At 53.5% G+C, this 18,352-nt stretch overlaps 3 protein-coding genes across 4 annotated transcripts in view; 2 read left to right on the top strand and 1 right to left on the bottom strand.

Moving 5' to 3' along the window:
• Positions 1 to 1,202: 1,202 nt before the first annotated feature.
• On the top strand, positions 1,203 to 7,240 carry C5H2orf68 (chromosome 5 C2orf68 homolog). Its single transcript, XM_043468722.1, has 4 exons — positions 1,203 to 1,472; positions 1,556 to 1,674; positions 2,889 to 3,040; positions 3,405 to 7,240. The coding sequence occupies exons 1-4, from the start codon at positions 1,366 to 1,368 to the stop codon at positions 3,525 to 3,527; spliced, it is 501 nt and encodes a 166-aa protein (XP_043324657.1). The 5' UTR covers positions 1,203 to 1,365; the 3' UTR covers positions 3,528 to 7,240.
• Positions 7,241 to 10,037: 2,797 nt separating this feature from the next.
• On the top strand, positions 10,038 to 14,191 carry TMEM150A (transmembrane protein 150A). Of its 2 annotated transcripts, XM_043468719.1 has the most exons (9): positions 10,061 to 10,152; positions 10,357 to 10,503; positions 10,690 to 10,870; positions 11,305 to 11,352; positions 11,670 to 11,756; positions 12,393 to 12,460; positions 12,761 to 12,888; positions 13,002 to 13,179; positions 13,410 to 14,191. In XM_043468719.1, exons 3-9 carry the CDS (start codon positions 10,806 to 10,808, stop codon positions 13,649 to 13,651), a joined length of 816 nt encoding a protein of 271 aa, XP_043324654.1. In that variant the 5' UTR covers positions 10,061 to 10,152; positions 10,357 to 10,503; positions 10,690 to 10,805; the 3' UTR covers positions 13,652 to 14,191. The 2 variants fall into 2 exon arrangements, with proteins under 2 accessions (XP_043324653.1, XP_043324654.1); XM_043468718.1 differs by lacking the exon at positions 10,357 to 10,503 and having other exon boundaries at positions 10,038 to 10,152.
• An 883-nt stretch (positions 14,192 to 15,074) lies between these two features.
• The window catches only part of RNF181 (ring finger protein 181), a 14,142-nt gene continuing 10,864 nt past the window's right edge, over positions 15,075 to 18,352 (bottom strand). Inside the window, exons 2-6 of the mRNA XM_043468720.1 lie at positions 16,760 to 16,914; positions 16,057 to 16,187; positions 15,760 to 15,869; positions 15,491 to 15,565; positions 15,075 to 15,213 (exon numbers count right to left, since the gene is read on the bottom strand). Of these exons, the coding sequence (XP_043324655.1) occupies positions 15,154 to 15,213; positions 15,491 to 15,565; positions 15,760 to 15,869; positions 16,057 to 16,187; positions 16,760 to 16,914 (531 nt within the window). The 3' untranslated portion in view covers positions 15,075 to 15,153. The remainder of the gene's footprint in view (positions 15,214 to 15,490; positions 15,566 to 15,759; positions 15,870 to 16,056; positions 16,188 to 16,759; positions 16,915 to 18,352) is intronic.

The raw sequence follows: 18,352 nt of genomic DNA, 5'->3' as shown, positions 1-18,352 counted from the left end.
TCAGGATTTGAAATAGCTCAACTGGAATTCCATCACCTAGCTTTGTTGTACATTTTGCTGAATATTGATAGAGGTATGTATACACTCTGAAACCACCACCACGATCAAGATAATGAACCTAGGGATTTCTCTGGTTATCCAGTGGCTAAGATTCGCTTTCAAAGCAGGGGGGCCTGGGTTTGACCCCCTGATCAGGGAACTAGATCCCACATGCTGCAATTAAGATACGGTGCAGTCAAATATATATATTTACTTGTATATATTTAGATGTATAAAATGAATTTAGTCACCATTCACCAAAAGTGTCTTCCTGCCCTGACCATTGATCTGCTTTCTGTTGCTACAGATCAGTGTCACTTTCTAGAGTTTTATATAAACGGAAACACACAGCGAGTCCTCTTTTTAACCCCTGGCCTGTTTTGCTCCGCCTATTTGTTTTGCGGCTCATCCACCTTGTTGGGTATATAACAACTCACTTTTGGTTGCTCAGCGGCATTCCACTGTGTGGATGTACCAGTCTGTCTACTCATGAACTCCTGGTTTTGTCTCTTTTTAAAGGGATTCAAAAATGACACAGGCTCAGATGTCTGAAAGGCCCTGGGGCCACCCACGGGGAAGAGTTAAGACGCCGGCCCAGTGGGCGCCGAGATGAACCAGGCGGCGGGAAAATACTCAGAACTCGGGAGTTGGGCGGGATGGGAGGGGTGTCCGCCGCTTGTGGACCCTGGAGGGCCGGGGGCTGGGCTGCGCGGCCAGGGCGCCGCTGTGTGCCCAGCCCGGGCCCTCGCCTCCTCAGGATCTCTTTGGAGGCAGCTGCTGTCAGTGCCCCCACTTACAAATGAGTAAACTGAGGCACGGCTGGGTTCAACAGTCGGCCTATGCCAGGCTGGTGATGGAGTGTCACACATCCCAGCAGAAGAAAAGGGAAGGGAAGGCTCTAGAGCGAATTCTGAGTGGTGTGATGGGTGCTTTGTGTTTTTCTGGATTTTCTGATATATCAGCAGTAAGCCTAAATCCTGTTTTCCTATTGATACTGTCACAAAAGGAAAACCCCGGCAGGAAAAGGAAGTTAAGCTTGCTGTTTTTCCTCCGCTCCGCCCCGCCCCGGCCCGCCGCCGCCCCGCCGCGCCGCCGCCCCGCCCCGCCCCGTCCCTCCGCCCCGCCCCGCCCCGTCCCTCCGCCCCGCCCCGCCCCGCCGGCGCCTGGAACTCTGCGCGCAGAGAAGCTCGGCCCTGCCCTCCTTTTCCCGACGTCAGGGCTAGTGGCCGAAAGTCGAGCGAGGGGCGGTGCTGAGTTTCCGGGAGGGAGGGTGGCCGTTGGGGGCCTTGAGGCAGGGACGGCGGCGGCTCCGCGCACGGGGCTAAGATGGAAGCGGCGCCGGGTCCCGGGCCGGGACTCTGTTGCAAGCCTGGAGGGCGACTGGACATGAGCCACGGCTTCGTGCACCACATCCGACGGAACCAGCTCGCCCGGTACCGCCCCGCCCCGCGCCACCGCCGCCAGCCCCGGCCTGGCCTGGCCCGGCCGTCCCTGACTCCCGCTCGGCTCCCCGCAGGGACGACTACGACAAGAAGGTGAAGCAGGCGGCCAAGGAGAAGGCGAGGAGGCGGCACACGCCCGCGCCCACTCGGCCCCGAAGGCCCGACCTGCAGGTGTACCTGCCGCGACACCGAGGTGAGGCCGCCCACCCGCCTGCTTCCTCGAGCCCGCGCGCTCTTTTGGCTCCGGCTCAGCCTCAGTGCACTCTTCTTTCCTGTATGGGAAAAAGCTACTTCTTAGCCCCCAAGGCTCAGTTCATCTCGTCCCTTCTTGGAACGTCTACCTCGTGTCCCCAGCTCCGCTAGTGATTCTCCCCGTAGAACAGAGAGGGCTCAAGTTAAGCATCACTGTTACCGGACAAACCTGGGAGTCGGCAAGAAGTTGTCTTTCGCTTTCTCTCCACCACACTATTTTCGTATTCCTGTCACCTAACAGAAAGTAAGTTTGGCACTGCTCTAGGCGATAAGGACATACTTGTGGAATGAAGCCCAAACCAACTTAATGGCCTTTTTTTCCCAGCTTCATTTCGACCTAGCAATTACAGTAGGTAACATATGATGCTAAATTTGTTGATCTTCCCTAGGAGTGCCTTTAGAGGTTGTATACATTTCATTCATTTAGCTGTCAGAGGACCCCATAAGATGGGAACCATTATCATTTGTGTTTCACAGTCTGCAAAACGGATGCAGAGAGGTTCAGTAACTTGCCTGAGATCTCAGGGAGGTGAATGGCAGAGCCTTGATTTGAACCCAGGGAGAGCGCAGTCCACCTCTCTACCACCTTCCAGCGTTGTGGACAGTTGTGCGTTGTGTACTTCCCACGTGATTGACTGTGCTGGTGCTAAGGCAGAGGTGTAAAGGTGAATAAAATCCCTGATAGGCGGCACATTTCACACACACATTCTGGGTCCATGAGAAGACCGGTGCTTTTTTCCCCCCGTAAATTCAGCCTTTTTTCTTTTTTTAATTTTATTTATTTATTTTTGGCTGTGCTGGGTCTTCATTGCTGCCCACGGGCTTTCTGTAATTCCAGTGAGCAGGGGCTCCTCTCCACTTGCAGTGCTTTGGCTTTTTATTGCGGTAACTTCTCTTGTTTCGGGGCTCGGATTCTAGAACACAGGCTCAGTAGTTGTGTTCTAGAGCGCACAGGCTTAGTTGGCCTGAGGCATGTGGGATCTTCCTGGACCAGGGATCGAACCTGTTGTCCCCTGCTTTGGCAGACAGATTCCCTACCACTGGATCACCAGAGAAGTCTGGGGTTTTCTTTACAGTCTGTTTTCCTGTATCATCTCTGGTCAAGGGTTCCAACAGCCTTCCTTTCTTCTCTCTCACTCTGGTTCATCCCTCCAGATGGCTCTACCCACCCAAGCAACCCAGACTGTGAGGAGTCCGGTGAAAGCAGCAGTAGTGGCAGCTCTGAGCCAGAGCCTCCTGGCCATCAGCTTTTCTGCTTAGAGTATGAGGCGGACAGCGGAGACATCACCTCAGTTATCGTGTATCAGGTACGCCTGGTGGAAACAGCTGCAGCCTGAGGGTCCTGGGCCGTGGTGGAAATCACTGTGAGACCCGGAGCCACTGTTTTCCTCAGGGACTGGTGGGAAGTATCTGTCCCACATGGGAGCACAGACTGCTAGGCGATGCTTTTGAGCACAAGCCACTCCCATCACAGTGATTCTCAGCGGGCGATGGGAAGGGCACATGGCCCACAGTCGAGAATCATTATTAAGGGGACACCTGGGCAATGACAGGCACTGGCAAGAAGTTGTGAGTCCCACGGAGACCTGTGAGAGTGTTGCCTAGGGACAGGGCAGGCCACCTTTCCAGAAGAGGCTGTGCCCTGAGCTTCCTGACTCTTCCTCCACGTAGGATGATGATCCAGGAAGGGTGAGCGAGGAGGTGTCAGCCCACACGCCTCTGGAGCCACTCATGCGAGAGGCCCTCAAGTTGCGCATCCAGGAGGAGATTGCAAAGCGCCAGAGCCGACACTGAACAGACTGGAGTCACTGCCCAGGGAGCCATCCCTAGTTCGGGGGTGCCGGGACCAGTCTGAGCTGATCTCAAGACACCCCTGTACCCCCACCAAAGCTGCCACATCCACAGGAAAAGGGTGTCACAGGGACTGGGTCTGGCCATCTCCCTTGTAGCTGTTTTTTCTTAAATGTTGGCCCATTTGACCAGCCTAATATTCTGAACATTTTTGAGAATTTTGTTTGGTTAGCTTGGTTTTGTGGAAGCAAAGACTCTGGGGAGAGTTGAGGTTTATGAAACCCTGTGCCAAAGTGCTGTTTTCTCACCAAGGTCATGTCCTCCAGGGCACCTGGCCGCTGCTGCTCCACCCAGCTCCTTGAGCCCTGTTTGCTATTTTATGGTTCCTTACTTCCGTGCCTTCTGCTCACTTCCATGTCTGCGTTTTCTAGATCTTCTTCTCTGGCGTTTCTTTGTTCTCTTCTTTCAGTCATCTTTTTGTCTCCCAATGCATCAGTCACAATCCCCCCCACCTCCCACCTTTAGCTGCTAAGGATTTTGGGTGCGGGGGTTCTGGCCTCTGCCTTTCTGGCAAGCTCTCCCAGTACTTCTGATACCAGTCAAGGGAGACTTTCTTTGATGCCTACTTGCAAGCATGTCTCCCTCCCCTTACGTGGCTTTTGCAGGTTTCTCCCATGCTCCATCACTTCGCCCAGTCTCAAAAGATGATGCCAGAACTCAACTGTGAGGCTTTCTTGCCGCAAAACCTGCCTGGGCTAGGACTACATAATTCCAGCTTCCCACCTGATCCCTAGCTGTGAACAAACCATCTGTGCTCAGGCTAAAGGAGAACTCTCAAAACAAGCCAGAAACTGTGTTTCCAAATGTGATTTAGCAGTCTTGAATGTACGGACAAAGGCAAATTCAACGTGAACAATTATTGCCTGTTTGGAGCCCTAGGGTGCAGACGGTAAAGAATCCGCCTGCAATGCAGGAGACCCAGATTCAATTCCCTGGGTCAGAAAGATCCCCTGGAGAAGGGAATGGCAACCCACTCCAGTATTCTTGCCGGGAGAATTCCACGGACAGAGGAGCCTGGCGGGTTACAGTCCATGGGGTCGTAAAAGAGTCAGACACGACTTAGCAACTAACAGTTTCTCTTTCACTTGGAGCCCTAGTTGGGAAAAGGAGGGGAGCCTGAAAAGTCTCCTGGAGGGAGCTAAGCAAGCCTCTTTCATCTTCCCTTCCCCTGCTCTTTCTCCTGTCCTACCTCCCAAGAGTATATAAAACTCCTAAATACTAAAGATCCCGGGAATATCACTGCTTTCACTGAAGTGAACATTCTTCCTAATGAGGGTTGGACTAAGGTCTGAGAAATCTACCAGCCGTCCCGTACATGACGGTACCAAGCCTCTGTGGTTTTCCAGCAAATGGGCCTAACCTCAGTGACTTGAAGTATGGGATTTAAGGGAGCCCATGACCACTGGGACTTCTTCAGACCAACACTCCCCCTGCCCCAGAGGTTTCACCTCAGGGTCTCAAGATCAGTCTGGCCGGTCCCTCTCAGCAACTTTGCTCATAAATGACATCTAAGGGCACTTTTGCTTTGTGCCCTACAGCCCTGAAAATCTACCAGCTCAGAAATGGGGCAAGGCAGCTACTTCAACTACATCATTAAAATGCAGCAAGTTACAGCTCTCTGGGAAGGTGAGTGAGGTGGATAAATTAGAAGGGCCTGGTTGTGAAGGCAGACAAGGACCAGCAGATCCTGACTCCCAGAGCTGCCCAAAGTCAAATGCCTTCAACTTGCCAGTGCTGGGCTCAGTTCTCTTCCGGTGAAGTAAGTCTGCCCTCATTTGGCCAGGCTAGAAGTGCCTTTTGATTCTTAAGGTTAACTACCCTCCAGAGCCGCCCAGATCGAGGAGACTGCGCCATACTCTGTCCCCTGTCTTCCTGCAGCTCAGAGCACCAGGCATTTTAGTCTTGCAGCTCTTCAGCTGATCTGCTGACTTGGACAAAGGATTTCACCGAAACTCTTAGGCTTCCTAGTCTGGAAATACTTTTTTGGGTTTGTCTTCTCATAGCTGGATGGCCTGTTTTCCTGGATTTATTATAGAATTTAGAAACAAGTCCATGGGGGCATGACCCCTGAGAGTTTAGCCTTCAGCCCTGTTTTGTGAGACTCATGTACCAATTCTGTCCTCCTGTGTGTTGATCGCATAATCCTCACACTCTCAGGTAAGAGACTGATGGGAACATCTCATGTGTAAACTTGTTGAGGCGCTTTGCTAATCGAGTGCATATAAAATATCTTCCCAAGAAAGCATTCTAATTCTTAGCTAGTTTATGCTGCACAACTATAGGAAGCACTAAGCCTGGTACTTAAATGAGAGGTTGTCCTTCAGGCCAGGCCTAGTGGTGTTGATGCTGCCATGGCTCCAGGTGTGTCCGGAATGCTTCTCTACTAATAGCTCTCAGCCCATTGACAGCCTTGGAGCTCCGCTCATTGCTTCTCACCCCTCACTGCAGTCCAGGATGGTGTCCTACTCTCCAGTATATTTACTGGACTTGCCTCCTGATGTCTTTTCAGCCATTTTCAGTTGTTGGTGCCTTGCCCTCAAGGAGCAGTTTCCAGGGCATCTCCCAGAGGCCCTAGAGCTGTCTGAAAGAGGACTGTCCCTGCTGTTTCGTGCATTGGCTACAGCATTAGACTAGCTTTCTGGCAGATTGCTTCAGGATCAGCACTTATTTGACTAGATATAGTCTCAGCTGCCTGGGGAAAAAAAAAAAAAAAGTCTGGGAGCCTCATAAGCATATTTCACGTTCATCCAAAATGAAGCATTCTTCATTTACTGAGGCTAAGCCTTGGATGCTAAGGCATTGTGTGTCCCGGGCCACAGTGGGTGATGTTACTAATAGAAGGAAGCTGGGTTTGCAGGGGTTTGGGGCTGTGCGAGAGTAAACACTAACACTTGAGTTCCAGCCAGCTGGCAAGGATGAAAGTCTTTGAAGAATGTAATACAAGATGGGAAAAGGAGAACGTAAAGCTTTTTGTCCTGAATGAGAGTAGGAAACCGGCCAGTAGGACCAGCGTGGGCGATAAGAAATGCTTCTCTCTCCGGACAAGCCTCTGAAAAGGGACATTCCATCTCCACTGGTCCACTCCCAGGGGCATTGCCGTGCAGAGATTAGCCCACAAAACTGGAGGAAACCCTTTGGAGTGGTGGGTATCCAGCTTACTGTGCATGTGGCACCGTCTGTTGGTGGTAAGGTCGGGCCCCCAACTGGTTCGCACATGTAAATGCAGCCTTTTGCAGACAGAAGAGTAAAGACAGGTGGCTTTCCCACCTCCGAGCCTTCTTTGGGGAGGAGCATCAAGGAAATGTTGACTGTTATCTGAAACATTTTAAGTTCCCTCATTGAATTCCTATCCTGCCCCCGAGGAATCATATGACCAAGAAACCACAGGCACCCACCCCAAATTTCCCCAGGAGGTGGAGTGATGCCAGAAGGGAAGAGAGGGAATGGCCCCTCTGCCTTCCCAGGGCCACCAGAATGAGGAACTGGTTGTATAACGTATCAGAAGCCATACTTTCTTCTGTTTTCTCATTTCCAATGTTCCTGCTGTATGGATGAATAAAATGACATGTTGCAAATTTATTTGAAAATCCTGGAAGGAAGGTACTTTGCAAATACAGCATTCTTTTTAACCAATAAACGTACTATTTTTATAAGCACTGTTTTTGCCAAGAGTTGTGAAATCACTTGTGTACATAGGGAAGAGAAGACTACGTGCTCTCCTAAAGTCAGTCAGCACAGAATCAGCACTAAAAATCTGATCTTTTGTTCTGCCTGACTATTTTAAGGACTGTCCTGGTTGGAGCATAACAAGTAGATTCACATGGCATTGGAGCTGGAAGGGCCTTTTAAAGACTTCTGGTCCTACTTTCTATTGATATGCAACTCATCCCTATCAACATCCCTTGAAGAGCCCTTCTGTCTCGGGCTAATTCTCTGTTCTAGGGACTACTTAGATTGTTGTATTAAGTCAAAATCTGCCTCCTTGTCAAGGCTCTGGACTGCTTGCCTTACCCCCATTTTAGGATAGAACAGACAGTTTAGAACCCTAGTAGTCCTCCTGGGCCTTCTCCACAATCATGGCTAAAAAGGAACACAAATCCACCTCAACAGGAGATAGTAAGTGTTGATTAAGAATCGCTAAGCTTCAAGGCTATGGTTTTTCCAGTGGTCATGTATGGATGTGAGAGGTGGACTGTGAAGAAAGCTGAGTGCCGAAAAATTGATGCTTTTGACCTGTGGTGTTGGAGAAGACTTGAGAGTCCCCGGGACTGCAAGGAGACCCAACCAGTTCATCCTAAAGGAGATCAGTCCTGGGTGTTCATTGGAAGGACTGATGCTGAAGCTGAAACTCCAATACTTTGGCCACCTCATGCAAAGAGTTGACTCATTGGAAAAGACCCTGATGCTGGGAGGGATTGGGGGCAGGAGGAGAAGAGGACGACAGGGGATGAGATGGCTGGATGGCATCACCGACTCAATGGACATGAGTTTGAGTAAGCTCCGGGAGTTGGTGATGGACAGGGAGGCCTGGCGTGCTGCAGTCCATGGGGTCGCACAGAGTTGGACACAACTGAGCAACTGAACTGAACTGAACTGAAGCTTCCAAAGAGGTAGGAAATGCTAAGGGCTCACAGCACTATTTGGCAGATAAGAAAAATTGCCTGCTCCCAGGGGAACACCCCTGGCCAAGAAGATGGTGATCTCGATAAATTAGACAGAGGCACTCCTTTGTCCTGGGGCACAAAGCCTGGCCAGCAGAAGGCGGACTGGTTTTATACCTCCCTGATTCTTCAGCCAGGTGTTCTTGTACAGGGTCGCTCTGTACTGCCATAGTTCTTGACCCAGTTTTAACTACTTACCCTGATGCAGTTTGGAAGAGGGTCCTCCAACAGGCTTCCTGGTTCCATTTTTACCTTCCACTAGGTTCAGAAAGGTTTCTCCTTCCTCAAGCCATTGTCCGATTAGTGTATCTATTCCATTTCCCCCACAGTCCAAGGCCATTTCTGACTATTACCTTTACCTCACCAGTCCTGCTGAATTTAAGCTCCCCGGTTCCTGGCAGCATGGACACAATGCTCCTTTCAGTAAAGGTCTGTGGACCCCGGTGTTGCCTCATACGAACTCCAACAGACACTGGACTGCCAGTTTGAATACTTTCCTGCCCTTTTAATCATGAAAACAATGTCCAGGAGGGCACCCTTGGCCTTAAAGTATGGATGGAGTGTCACCTGCCCTATCAGTAAACAAAGGATGTGGCCATCAAGGCAGTAGCCACTGTAGCCACCCCCAACTGCACCCTGAGGGGATTCAAGGTGGAGAAAAGCAGGCTGTTGGCTCCATAGTTGAGGTGCATATCAAAGGAATGCTTTCAGTGAGCCCAGACTCTTGTATCTTCCCGAAGAAAAACTCTAAACTCATTAACACTAAACTCATTACGTCTGGTTACTGGTCTTTAATTAACAGTAAAGCTTTTGATATTTCAACTACCTGCTTTTTGCAAAAACTCCTTTATAGCCTGACTGCTCCCTTGCCTCTTTGGAGCAGTCCCACAGAGCTATCTGAGAGGCTGCCTCCTGGGTTGGAATCCTTAGAAAGTTTGCCAAATAAAACACAATCCTCAACTTTTGGGTTGTGCTTTTTTTTCCCCAGTCAACATAAGGTTTGGTGAAGCTGTTAGGTAATTTATCCTCACACTATCCTGTTTGCTTTTTCCCAGATTGCTCTGGGTCTCCAGCCTTCCTCTCCTCTTTTCCCTACCAACCCCTGGCCCTGGGGGTGTCCTTAGAATGGATATTGTTTCAAGCCAGTGCTCAGCAGTCAGGAACCCTGTTTTGGACGCTGACTTCTGGACGGTACCCTGTGTACTTGTACCCTTGAAAATAAAATGTATCTGATGAAAGTAGCTCTCCTCCAGACTTTGCTGAGTCCGAGGAAAGCAGAAGCCAAATGATGCAGGGCGCTTGAATTTCTTAAAGAACAGCCAGGACTTTGTGCCCTCTGCCCTGCAGACCGGCCTCGCCTTGGACAGAGGCAGGCACGGGGCGCCACACTGAGGGAGGCTGTCCGAAGTCCCCGTCGGCCAGTCCAGGTTGCAAAATGTGCCCGGCGGCGGCGAAGGAAGGCATCCTTTAGCCACGTGTGCAATGACAATCACAGGTGCCCCCGGAAGGAGGCGCAGACCCCGGAGCTTCCCGCCTCCCGAAGCTTCCACCACAGGAGCAGGGAAGACGGGGTTATCTTCTAGGTATCTCCGCATCAGATCCTCCTCGGCTGGGGTCCCACGCCGCCGCCCACAGAGCCCAGGTTCCCCCCAAGTCGGGGCACCGCCCACCGTTCCAGCATGACGCGGGCGCGGGGACTCGGGAACTGTAGTTCCTGGCTCGGTTTGTGGCGCCGGGGCGGGGGCGGTGCGGACTCCAAGTCCCGGCGGGCGACGCGGCTCGGCCCGGGGCGCTGGGGGCGGGGCCTCCCGGCCCTTTAAACCATTCAGGGTCGCTCCGAGGGCCGCAGCCGGGGACGGCGCCACGCGGGGGCCGAGCAGGACGCGGCGGCGGGGCGCTCCGGGGAGGTGCGTACGGGGCCCCTTCCTCCCTCAGACCTCCAGAGACCACCTGCAAAGGCGCAGGTGCTGGGGGCTGCGGGCGCCCAGGCGGGCGGGCGGGGGACCGGGCTGGGCTTACCGCGTGAACCCGCCCCTTTCCCGCGGCGCCGGCGCTCAGGTAGCTGCCTGCGCCCCGCTGATTCTCCGCCCATCCCCGGACCCCCTCCGCAGGCTTTTCTTGGCGTGACCCGCTCCGGATTGTCCTGACTCCAGCCCCTCTCCCAGCCCGGGACCCTCAGGCCAGGGAGGGTGGCTCCCTTTCCAGAGCTTAGGGCCCCGCGGCGTCTGAACATCAGGCTGGAATGCGGAGGACCCCCGGTGAATGACGGAGGGTCCCCAGTGAATGCCGGAGGGTGTCCACGTTGTGGTGGGGGCTCAGCCCCAAGCGTGGGCGCTCAGAGCCGCAGAGGGAGCCCTGCGTCTGGTGCTGACCACCTTTCTCTCCCCAGCACCGGCTTTGGCCAGTCACTAGACCCTGGACTTTGACCTGTCTCTCTCCACCAGGCCCGGGCAGCTGATGGTTTTGACGAAGTATCTTAAGGTAGCCGGCCCACCTGCTCTTCTCCTGCTACCTCTTGTCCTCCCCCCCCCAATCACCACCACCCTGGCTTCCCTCCCTCATGACCGCCTGGATCCTCCTTCCTGTCAGCCTGTCAGCATTCTCCATCACTGGCCTATGGACTGTGTGAGTACAGAGGGGGGATGGGGGGTAGGCAACGAGGGAACAAAATGTGAGGAGGGACAGGGCCCAGCCAGGACCCAACAGGAGCCTGATGGCACACAGAAAGCCCCCTTGTCCTGTGGTAGGCTCCAGGGTGGCACCCAGGGTCACTCTGGCTGTCTCCAGAGCCTGGCCTGGTGCCTGGGCCCACAGCCCCTTGGGACAAGCTGGCACCACTGCTGTCCAGCGGGGTGATGCAGACAGACACATTTCTAGCCAGGGCAACTTCCAGAAGTCCCCTAGTTTGGGACCAGGCTGTGGGTGCTAGAATAGTGTCGGGCCGCAGGGCCACCCCAACTCAAGTCCCCAGAAAGGAGAGTGAGACTGGATGAAGGAAAAGAGTCGGTGGGGGAAGGCTGGGCGCGTCGTGGGGCAGGGTGACAGTTGTGCTCCCGCAGGTATGCCATGGCCGTGATGAACCACCACGTGTGCCCCGTGGAGAACTGGTATGGCGCACTCTGCAGACAGCCTCACTCTAAAGCTCCCTTCATCTCTGTTCCCTCTTGGGCCGGGGCTGCCTCAAGCCAGATGGAGACACTGGGCCTCACTGCTCTTCTCTGACATTGGCAGCGCCTGCCCCCTCCCCAGGCATGGCTTCGTGCCCACCTACCTGCTTCCCACCGTCATTTGCCCCTTTGGCTTCTGTCTCAGGGGTCCTGGGAAGTGGGCTCTTCTGCCCCTGCCAAGGGAGGTCTGGGAGGGTGTCTCTGAGAGACCAGAGGGAACCCCTTCCCCCCAGGCTATGCTCTGTCCTACCTGCCAGGTCTTACAACGAATCCTGCTCTCCTGACCCCACGGAGCAAGGGGGCCCCAAGATCTGCTGCACCCTGGATGACATCCCCCTCATCAGGTGAGGCCTAGAAACCTGGGAGGTCACGGAGACCCAAGGCCCAGCTAGACTCCCAGCCAAGTGCCTCAAGCCAAGGCATATCCCTGGGTCCCAGAAATAGTAATTCCATTAAGAGCACACATGACGATACTGCTTACCAATTACTATGAGCCAGACCCTGCACTGAATCCTTTACATGCCTAAGGTCATTTCACCTTCCCAGCACTGAGGCAGCTATTGTTTTCATGACTTTATAGGCAAGGAAACTGAGACTGCACTATGTCATCCATCCAGATCCCTCAGCTAGTGAGTGGAGGCACCTATATTTAGGTTCCAGCTCTCTGCCCACTCTAAGCCCTGGCATAAGGGAAATCAGACCCACTGTGGACCTTGACAGTCTCAGGGATCCCACGGAGCCATGGGGTCTACTAGGCAATCCTGGGCTCTCCCAACTCCAGCAAACACCCAGCACTCTGCCTTAGGGGGAGGTGTGGTCAGCCTGGGGCCACTTGTTTGTAAGGGACACTGGCCTTTATCCATCAGGGTCTGGCCTACGAAGGAACAGGTGCACATAAGGCTAGAGAGAGCAAGTGGGCCAGGAGTGGGGCTTTCCAGTGGTTCTGCCCCTCTCACTCTGTCCCCACCCCCTCCTCTCAGCAAATGTGGCTTGTACCCCCCTGAGAGCTGCCTCTTCAGCCTCATTGGCAACCTGGGTGCTTTCATGGGTGAGTTGTGCCCTCGGCGCCCCACTACCACCCCACCCAATCCAGCCTACCCTCACCTCCACTCCCCAGGAAGCCCTGGCTTTGTGCAGCCCACCGCACCAAGGGCTAAGGCCAGTGGGGCCACTTCACTTCCATTCCATGAAGGCCCAAGGCTGACTCCCACACAGCCACCCTGGTATAGTGCAACCCCTGCCTGTCCATTCCCTTCCGGCCCTCAGAGCATCTGGGGAAAGCTAGCTGGGCTGGGTCAGGGCCAGAGAAGGCGCCAGAGCCAGCCCCCGCTGTGCTCTCCTCCCCCAGTGGCCCTGATCTGCTTCCTGCGCTATGGGCAGCTCCTGGAGCAGAGCCGTCATTCCTGGGTCAACACCACGACGCTCATCACAGGCTGCACCAACGCTGCGGGTCTGGTGGTGGTGGGCAACTTCCAGGTACGCCCGCCTACCGGCCTTTCAGCTTCCCCTAGAGGAACAGCAAGGGGGGGGGGGTGGGGGATGAAGGGGTGGAGGGGAGGGGCTGATCTGTGCTCGCTCTCTGGGCCCAGGTGGACCACGCTAAATCTCTGCACTATGTCGGAACCGGTGTGGCCTTCACTGCCGGCCTGCTTTTCGTTTGCCTGCACTGTGCCCTCTCCTACCACGGGGCCAACGCCCCTCAGGACCTGGCCATGGCCTACCTGCGGATTGTGCTGGCAACCATCGCCTTTGTCACTCTGATCCTCAGTATCCTTCCAGGATGGGGTGGCCAGGAACTCCTCTTGTAGCTCAGGCCCTCTACCACCCAGGATGCTGGGGGAGCAGGGGGAACAAACACCCCTGCCCAGTCTGGTCTTCTGCCCCCTACTCCTGGGAGATGAGACCTGGTCCTCTGCCCCAGCCTATATCCAGGAAGGCAGAAGGGTGTCACCAGGCTCCCGCACCTCCTCCCTGATGTTTCCTTAGCCCCTTCCCAGCTGGGGTCTTCTTCATCCATGAGAGCTCTCAGCTGCAGCATGGGGCAGCCCTGTGTGAGTGGGTGTTCGTCATTGACATCCTCGTCTTCTATGGAACCTTCAGCTACGAGTTTGGGGCGGTCTCCTCAGACACACTGGTGGCCGCGCTGCAACCCACCCCCAGCCGGGCCTGCAAGTCCTCTGGAAGCAGCAGCACCTCCACCCACCTCAACTGTAGCCCTGAGAGCGTCGCCATGATCTGAGGTCTGGGGAGGATGGCTGGCCCTGCCTCCGCAGCTCCCCACGTCTCCTCTGCATTTCTTTTGTACCAAAAAAACCCGATTTTCCGAAAAGTATTCTGTTGGGACACAGGCTGCCTCGCTTCTGGAGGAGGGGCCATCCCACACCTGTGCCATAGAGGAGTGGGCCTCTTGGCAGGCTGCCCAAGCCACACACAGCCCGCTCCCCACACCGCAGTGCTGTCTTTATGTTTTAAAGGTCACGTGTCATTCACCCAGCCAGCCCTTCAGGTGCCTTCTACTCCCTCCTTCAGTGCCAAGGCTGGACCACTGGGATTTCCTGCTGCAGGGATTGGGGGCTGGGAACAGCAAGAGGGCTACCAGTCTCAGGGGTGGGGGTGAGCACTCCTTAGTCTATGGGAAGGCCCCCTATGGGCCCACTGAGCTGCACTGGGATTCTTCACTCTGCCCCTTTCTTTAGGGCAAATAACACAGCAGAACCACGTGGGTATTTTAGTACTTTTTTTTTTATATATATATCTATTAAAAGAATTCTAATTTGCATGTTTGTAGTCTGTCCTGAAGAAGAGGGCCTTATGCAGAACAGCTTCGCCTGGACAAAGGATGGGAGAAAGCCCCTGCCCACAGGGAGGGTCCTGAGTGCCCATCGAGAGCAGAGCTGCCAAGAACAAAGGATGCCAAGTGCTATCCAAGTACCCCTGAAGGGCTTGAAGCCCTTTCTGGGCCTCTAAACAGCCTGAAGAGCTGACCTGATTATTTCACACTTCCTACCCTGCTCAGGGGCTCCCCTGGTGGCTCAGATGGTAAAGAATCTGCCTGCAATGCAGGGACCCCAGTTGGATCCCCAGGCTGGAAAGATCCCCTGGAGAAGGGAATGGCTAACCCACTCCAGTATTCTTGCCTAGAGAATTCATGGACAGAGGAGCCTGGTGGGCTATAGTCCATGGTGTCGCAGAGTCAGATACGACTGAGCAACTAACACTTTCACTTTTTTTCACCCTGCTCAGTTTTCTGGCTTGAAGACTGATTCCATACTAAGGGATATGACGAAGGACAGGGTACAGAGAATAACTTGAAAATGTTAAAAGCAATCTGCAATGAAGCTAAAGCCCTGGGGACTCTAACACTGACTAAAGATTGCAGTTGGGAGGAAGAAATGTGGGGTAGTTTTGGTTACCATTTTTAAGTCACTACTAGGTGCCCTGCCTGACACATGTTGTTTTCCAACCACAGACATGTAGGCCCAGGCTGTGGCTGGTCTGGTAGCCAGGTTCTTGACCTGGGCCCTATTACCCTCAGCCCAGCAGGCTTGGTAGGGAGGGATACCCAGCCTGGGACCTTCTACGGTTCAGGACCCCATTCCAGTAGAGACCCAATGGAGGGCACATAGCCCCTGCCCATGCCTGAGAGCAATGCAGCAGCAGGATGAGTGAAGAAACCTTTAATGAGAATTCAAGATGCAAGAAGAACATGTTGCGGAGGACCAGTGTCCAGCCCTAGCCACCTCATGTGTACATGGCTCCGTGGAGGTTCTCGAGGCGGTGCTTCTGCTGCTGCTTGCGAGCCTGAAGCAAAGAGTGCACACTGGTCGGGGGCCATCCCCAAAGGCCTGTGGGTGAAGGGATAGGGCAGCCATCGTGGGGCTGGCTCACTGTTTTCAGGCCCCTAGCATTTTGGCAGGAACATTGCCAAGGCCCTTGCCCCTCACCACAGTCACTGGGAAGGTGGCCAGAGTCATGGACTGTGAGCCTACTCAGGCCTCCTAAGGTGGGGAATGAGAGCATCAGGAACAGGGACTCAGGGAGCCCTGTGACCACCCCCTCCACTTGCCCAGCCCCCTACCTTATCTCGCTTGTGCTCCTCATAAGTGTCATCATCAGTGGGCAGCTCATGGCGGCACAGAGGGCAGGAATTGGTCTGGGAAAAGCAGTGCAGTGTACCAGCCTGTCTGGTTTTCATAAGCGCAAAACAACCATCCCCAGCTCCCAATTCCCTACCCTTACCCCTCTCCCATCTCTGATCCCACACCCCACCCCAAAGGTCCATCAACAGAAAGAGGCTTGAGGACTAAGCCCAAGGCAGGGTGAGGGCTGGGAGAAAGGAAACAGTACCTTGCTCAGCCAGGGCAGAATGCAGTTGGAATGGAAGAGATGATGGCAAGGCATCTCAATGGCGGTCTCCTCCTCCTCAAATTCCAAAAGACACACGGGGCACTTGAGCTCTTGAGGAGGGAGTGCTAATCAGGAGAGCTGCCACAGGACCTACCTCCCAGCTCCCACTCCTGAAGGACACACTTGCCCCAGCCTGACCTGGAAAACTGAAGGGCCAGACTGTAATCTGGCTTCCAGAGTTGGTCAGTCTGGCAGACCTGCCCCAAAGAATTAATGGAAAGACTTAAGTGTTCTCACCAGCCTGAGAGCCCCTGATGACTGTCCTGGGAAGGTTCTCAACTGCAGTCTTGGCAGCGGGTGGAGGCAGGTGGTGGTCCCAATCTACTACCAACCCCAAGTCTTCAAAGTCCATCCTATTGAAAAGGGACCTGGGAAGAAGGATGCAAGGTCAGAACCAAAGAATCTTTGCCTCCACAATCCACTAAACATTAACAGACAAATACCCTGCCCGACTAGTCATACTAATAGCTACCCCTCAGTAGAGCTCACTAGACAAAAAGCACCGTGTGAAATGGCTTACAGCAGCTATCATACAACCCCAGGCCATCAGACACCCCAAGCATGCAAGCTATTTATTCCAGTTTTACACAGGAGACAACTTAGAGAAATTACTCGGGCCACTCAGGAATGACCCGATAAAGCCAGATTCCAAGTGGCAGTGTGGCTTCCGTGCTTGAAGTGCCTAACGGATATACCTACTCCAGTCCGGACACCCCCTCTTCCACACTCCAGATCGCTTTTTCCAGAATTCCCTTGCCCTGGTCCGTCCACGGACGACCCAAATTATCGACTTCCTCCCGAATCTCACTGCGGAATTAACTCTGCATATTATTTATCCGTTTTACCCTGAAACTGCTGCCCCAAATAATCCGTGTTCTCCAGCCAGCCTCAGCCCAGACACCTGCTGTGTGGGCCCTACCTTCCAGCCCCGCACACCCACCTTGCAAGCTCCAGCAGCATGTTTGTTCGGGGATCCCGTTCGCGATCCAACGGCTCGCAGTCGTGTTCATCGAAATAGGACGCCATGGCAGCCGGGCTGTCTGACACAGTCCTCAGTCCCGGCCGGACCTCAGTCTTGTGGCGCTGGCCAATAAACTAGCGAGTTGAGGGAGGGCGGCCAATCAGAGCCCCCGAAAGGCGGGCACAGTGGCTCTTTCGCCACATAGGAAGAGGAAGTATTCATTTTGTCACCTCTCATTGGCTCGAATAAGTCAGGTGACCAAGGGCTAAAGCCAATGGCAGGGACCGAGGTGGGTCAGGAAACGGTCCTAAAAAAAAAAAAAAAAAAAAGAAAGAAAACGGTCCTCTTGGAGCCCCTGTCTAGGGTAGGTTTCTGGGAGACACGAGCGGATCGCATAATCTTGAGAAGCCAAATGTTTGGGCTATAGGGGTCCTCTATCCGCTCTGCGGCTCAGAGGGTCTCGGCAGGTCAGATCTTACAGGCCTCTCAGAGAGAGGGAGGCGCTGACTCAGGTGTCAGGGTTCTGCGAGCCTAGAGAAGCCTGGAGTCGGGGCTTCTCGCGACTCTGCCGCATCCTCGCCGGGCACTTCAGCACCCGCTGCGCTCTGGTCGGCTCAGGACTAGACACTTGACGCCACTTTGACTCCCGCAAAACAAACAAAACTTTCCTATTCAGTTCTGCTGTGTTAGGCACAATAATAAAAGGTGGGGTAAACTTCCCCGCCCGAGTAGAGAGGCCTTACCAGCTCAAGGAACTATCTATCTGTGTGATCTTTTAGCCCATTGCTCAGCTTATGTAAAATTAGTGGCTTGAATTTAATAAGTAGTTTGCATCCCTGGCACCCATGAATCTCTTGGAGGAGGAAAGGAGAGATTGCAGCTTTAGGGGAAAAAACAACAAAACTCCACATCTGATGTTTAGTCTCAAATTTAACTGATCTAAGCCTGGGGTGTGTGTGTGTGTGTGTGTGTGTGTGTGTGTGTGTGTTGCAGCTTTAGGGGAAAAAACAACAAAACTCCACATCTGATGTTTAGTCTCAAATTTAACTGATCTAAGCCTGGGTGTGTGTGTGTGTGTGTGTGTGTGTGTGTTGCAGCTTTAGGGGAAAAAACAACAAAACTCCACATCTGATGTTTAGTCTCAAATTTAACTGATCTAAGCCTGGGTGTGTGTGTGTGTGTGTGTGTGTGTGTGTGTGTGTGTGTGTGTGTGTGTGTGTGTGTGTGTTGCAGCTTTAGGGGGAAAAACAACAAAACTCCACATCTGATGTTTAGTCTCAAATTTAACTGATCTAAGCCTGGGGGTGTGTGTGTGTGTGTGTGTGTGTGTGTGTGTGTGTGTTGCAGCTTTAGGGGAAAAAACAACAAAACTCCACATCTGATGTTTAGTCTCAAATTTAACTGATCTAAGCCAAATTTAACTGATCTAAGCCTGGGTGTGTGTGTGTGTGTGTGTGTGTGTGTGTGTGTGTTGCAGCTTTAGGGGAAAAAACAACAAAACTCCACATCTGATGTTTAGTCTCAAATTTAACTGATCTAAGCCTGGGTGTGTGTGTGTGTGTGTGTGTGTGT

Source organism: Cervus canadensis, chromosome 5 (genome assembly GCF_019320065.1).
Source record: "Cervus canadensis isolate Bull #8, Minnesota chromosome 5, ASM1932006v1, whole genome shotgun sequence".
In the NCBI taxonomy this organism is placed as follows: Eukaryota; Metazoa; Chordata; class Mammalia; order Artiodactyla; family Cervidae; genus Cervus; species Cervus canadensis.
The sequence above is the reverse complement of the archived record's forward strand: the minus strand, read 5'-3'. Positions and strand labels throughout refer to the sequence as shown.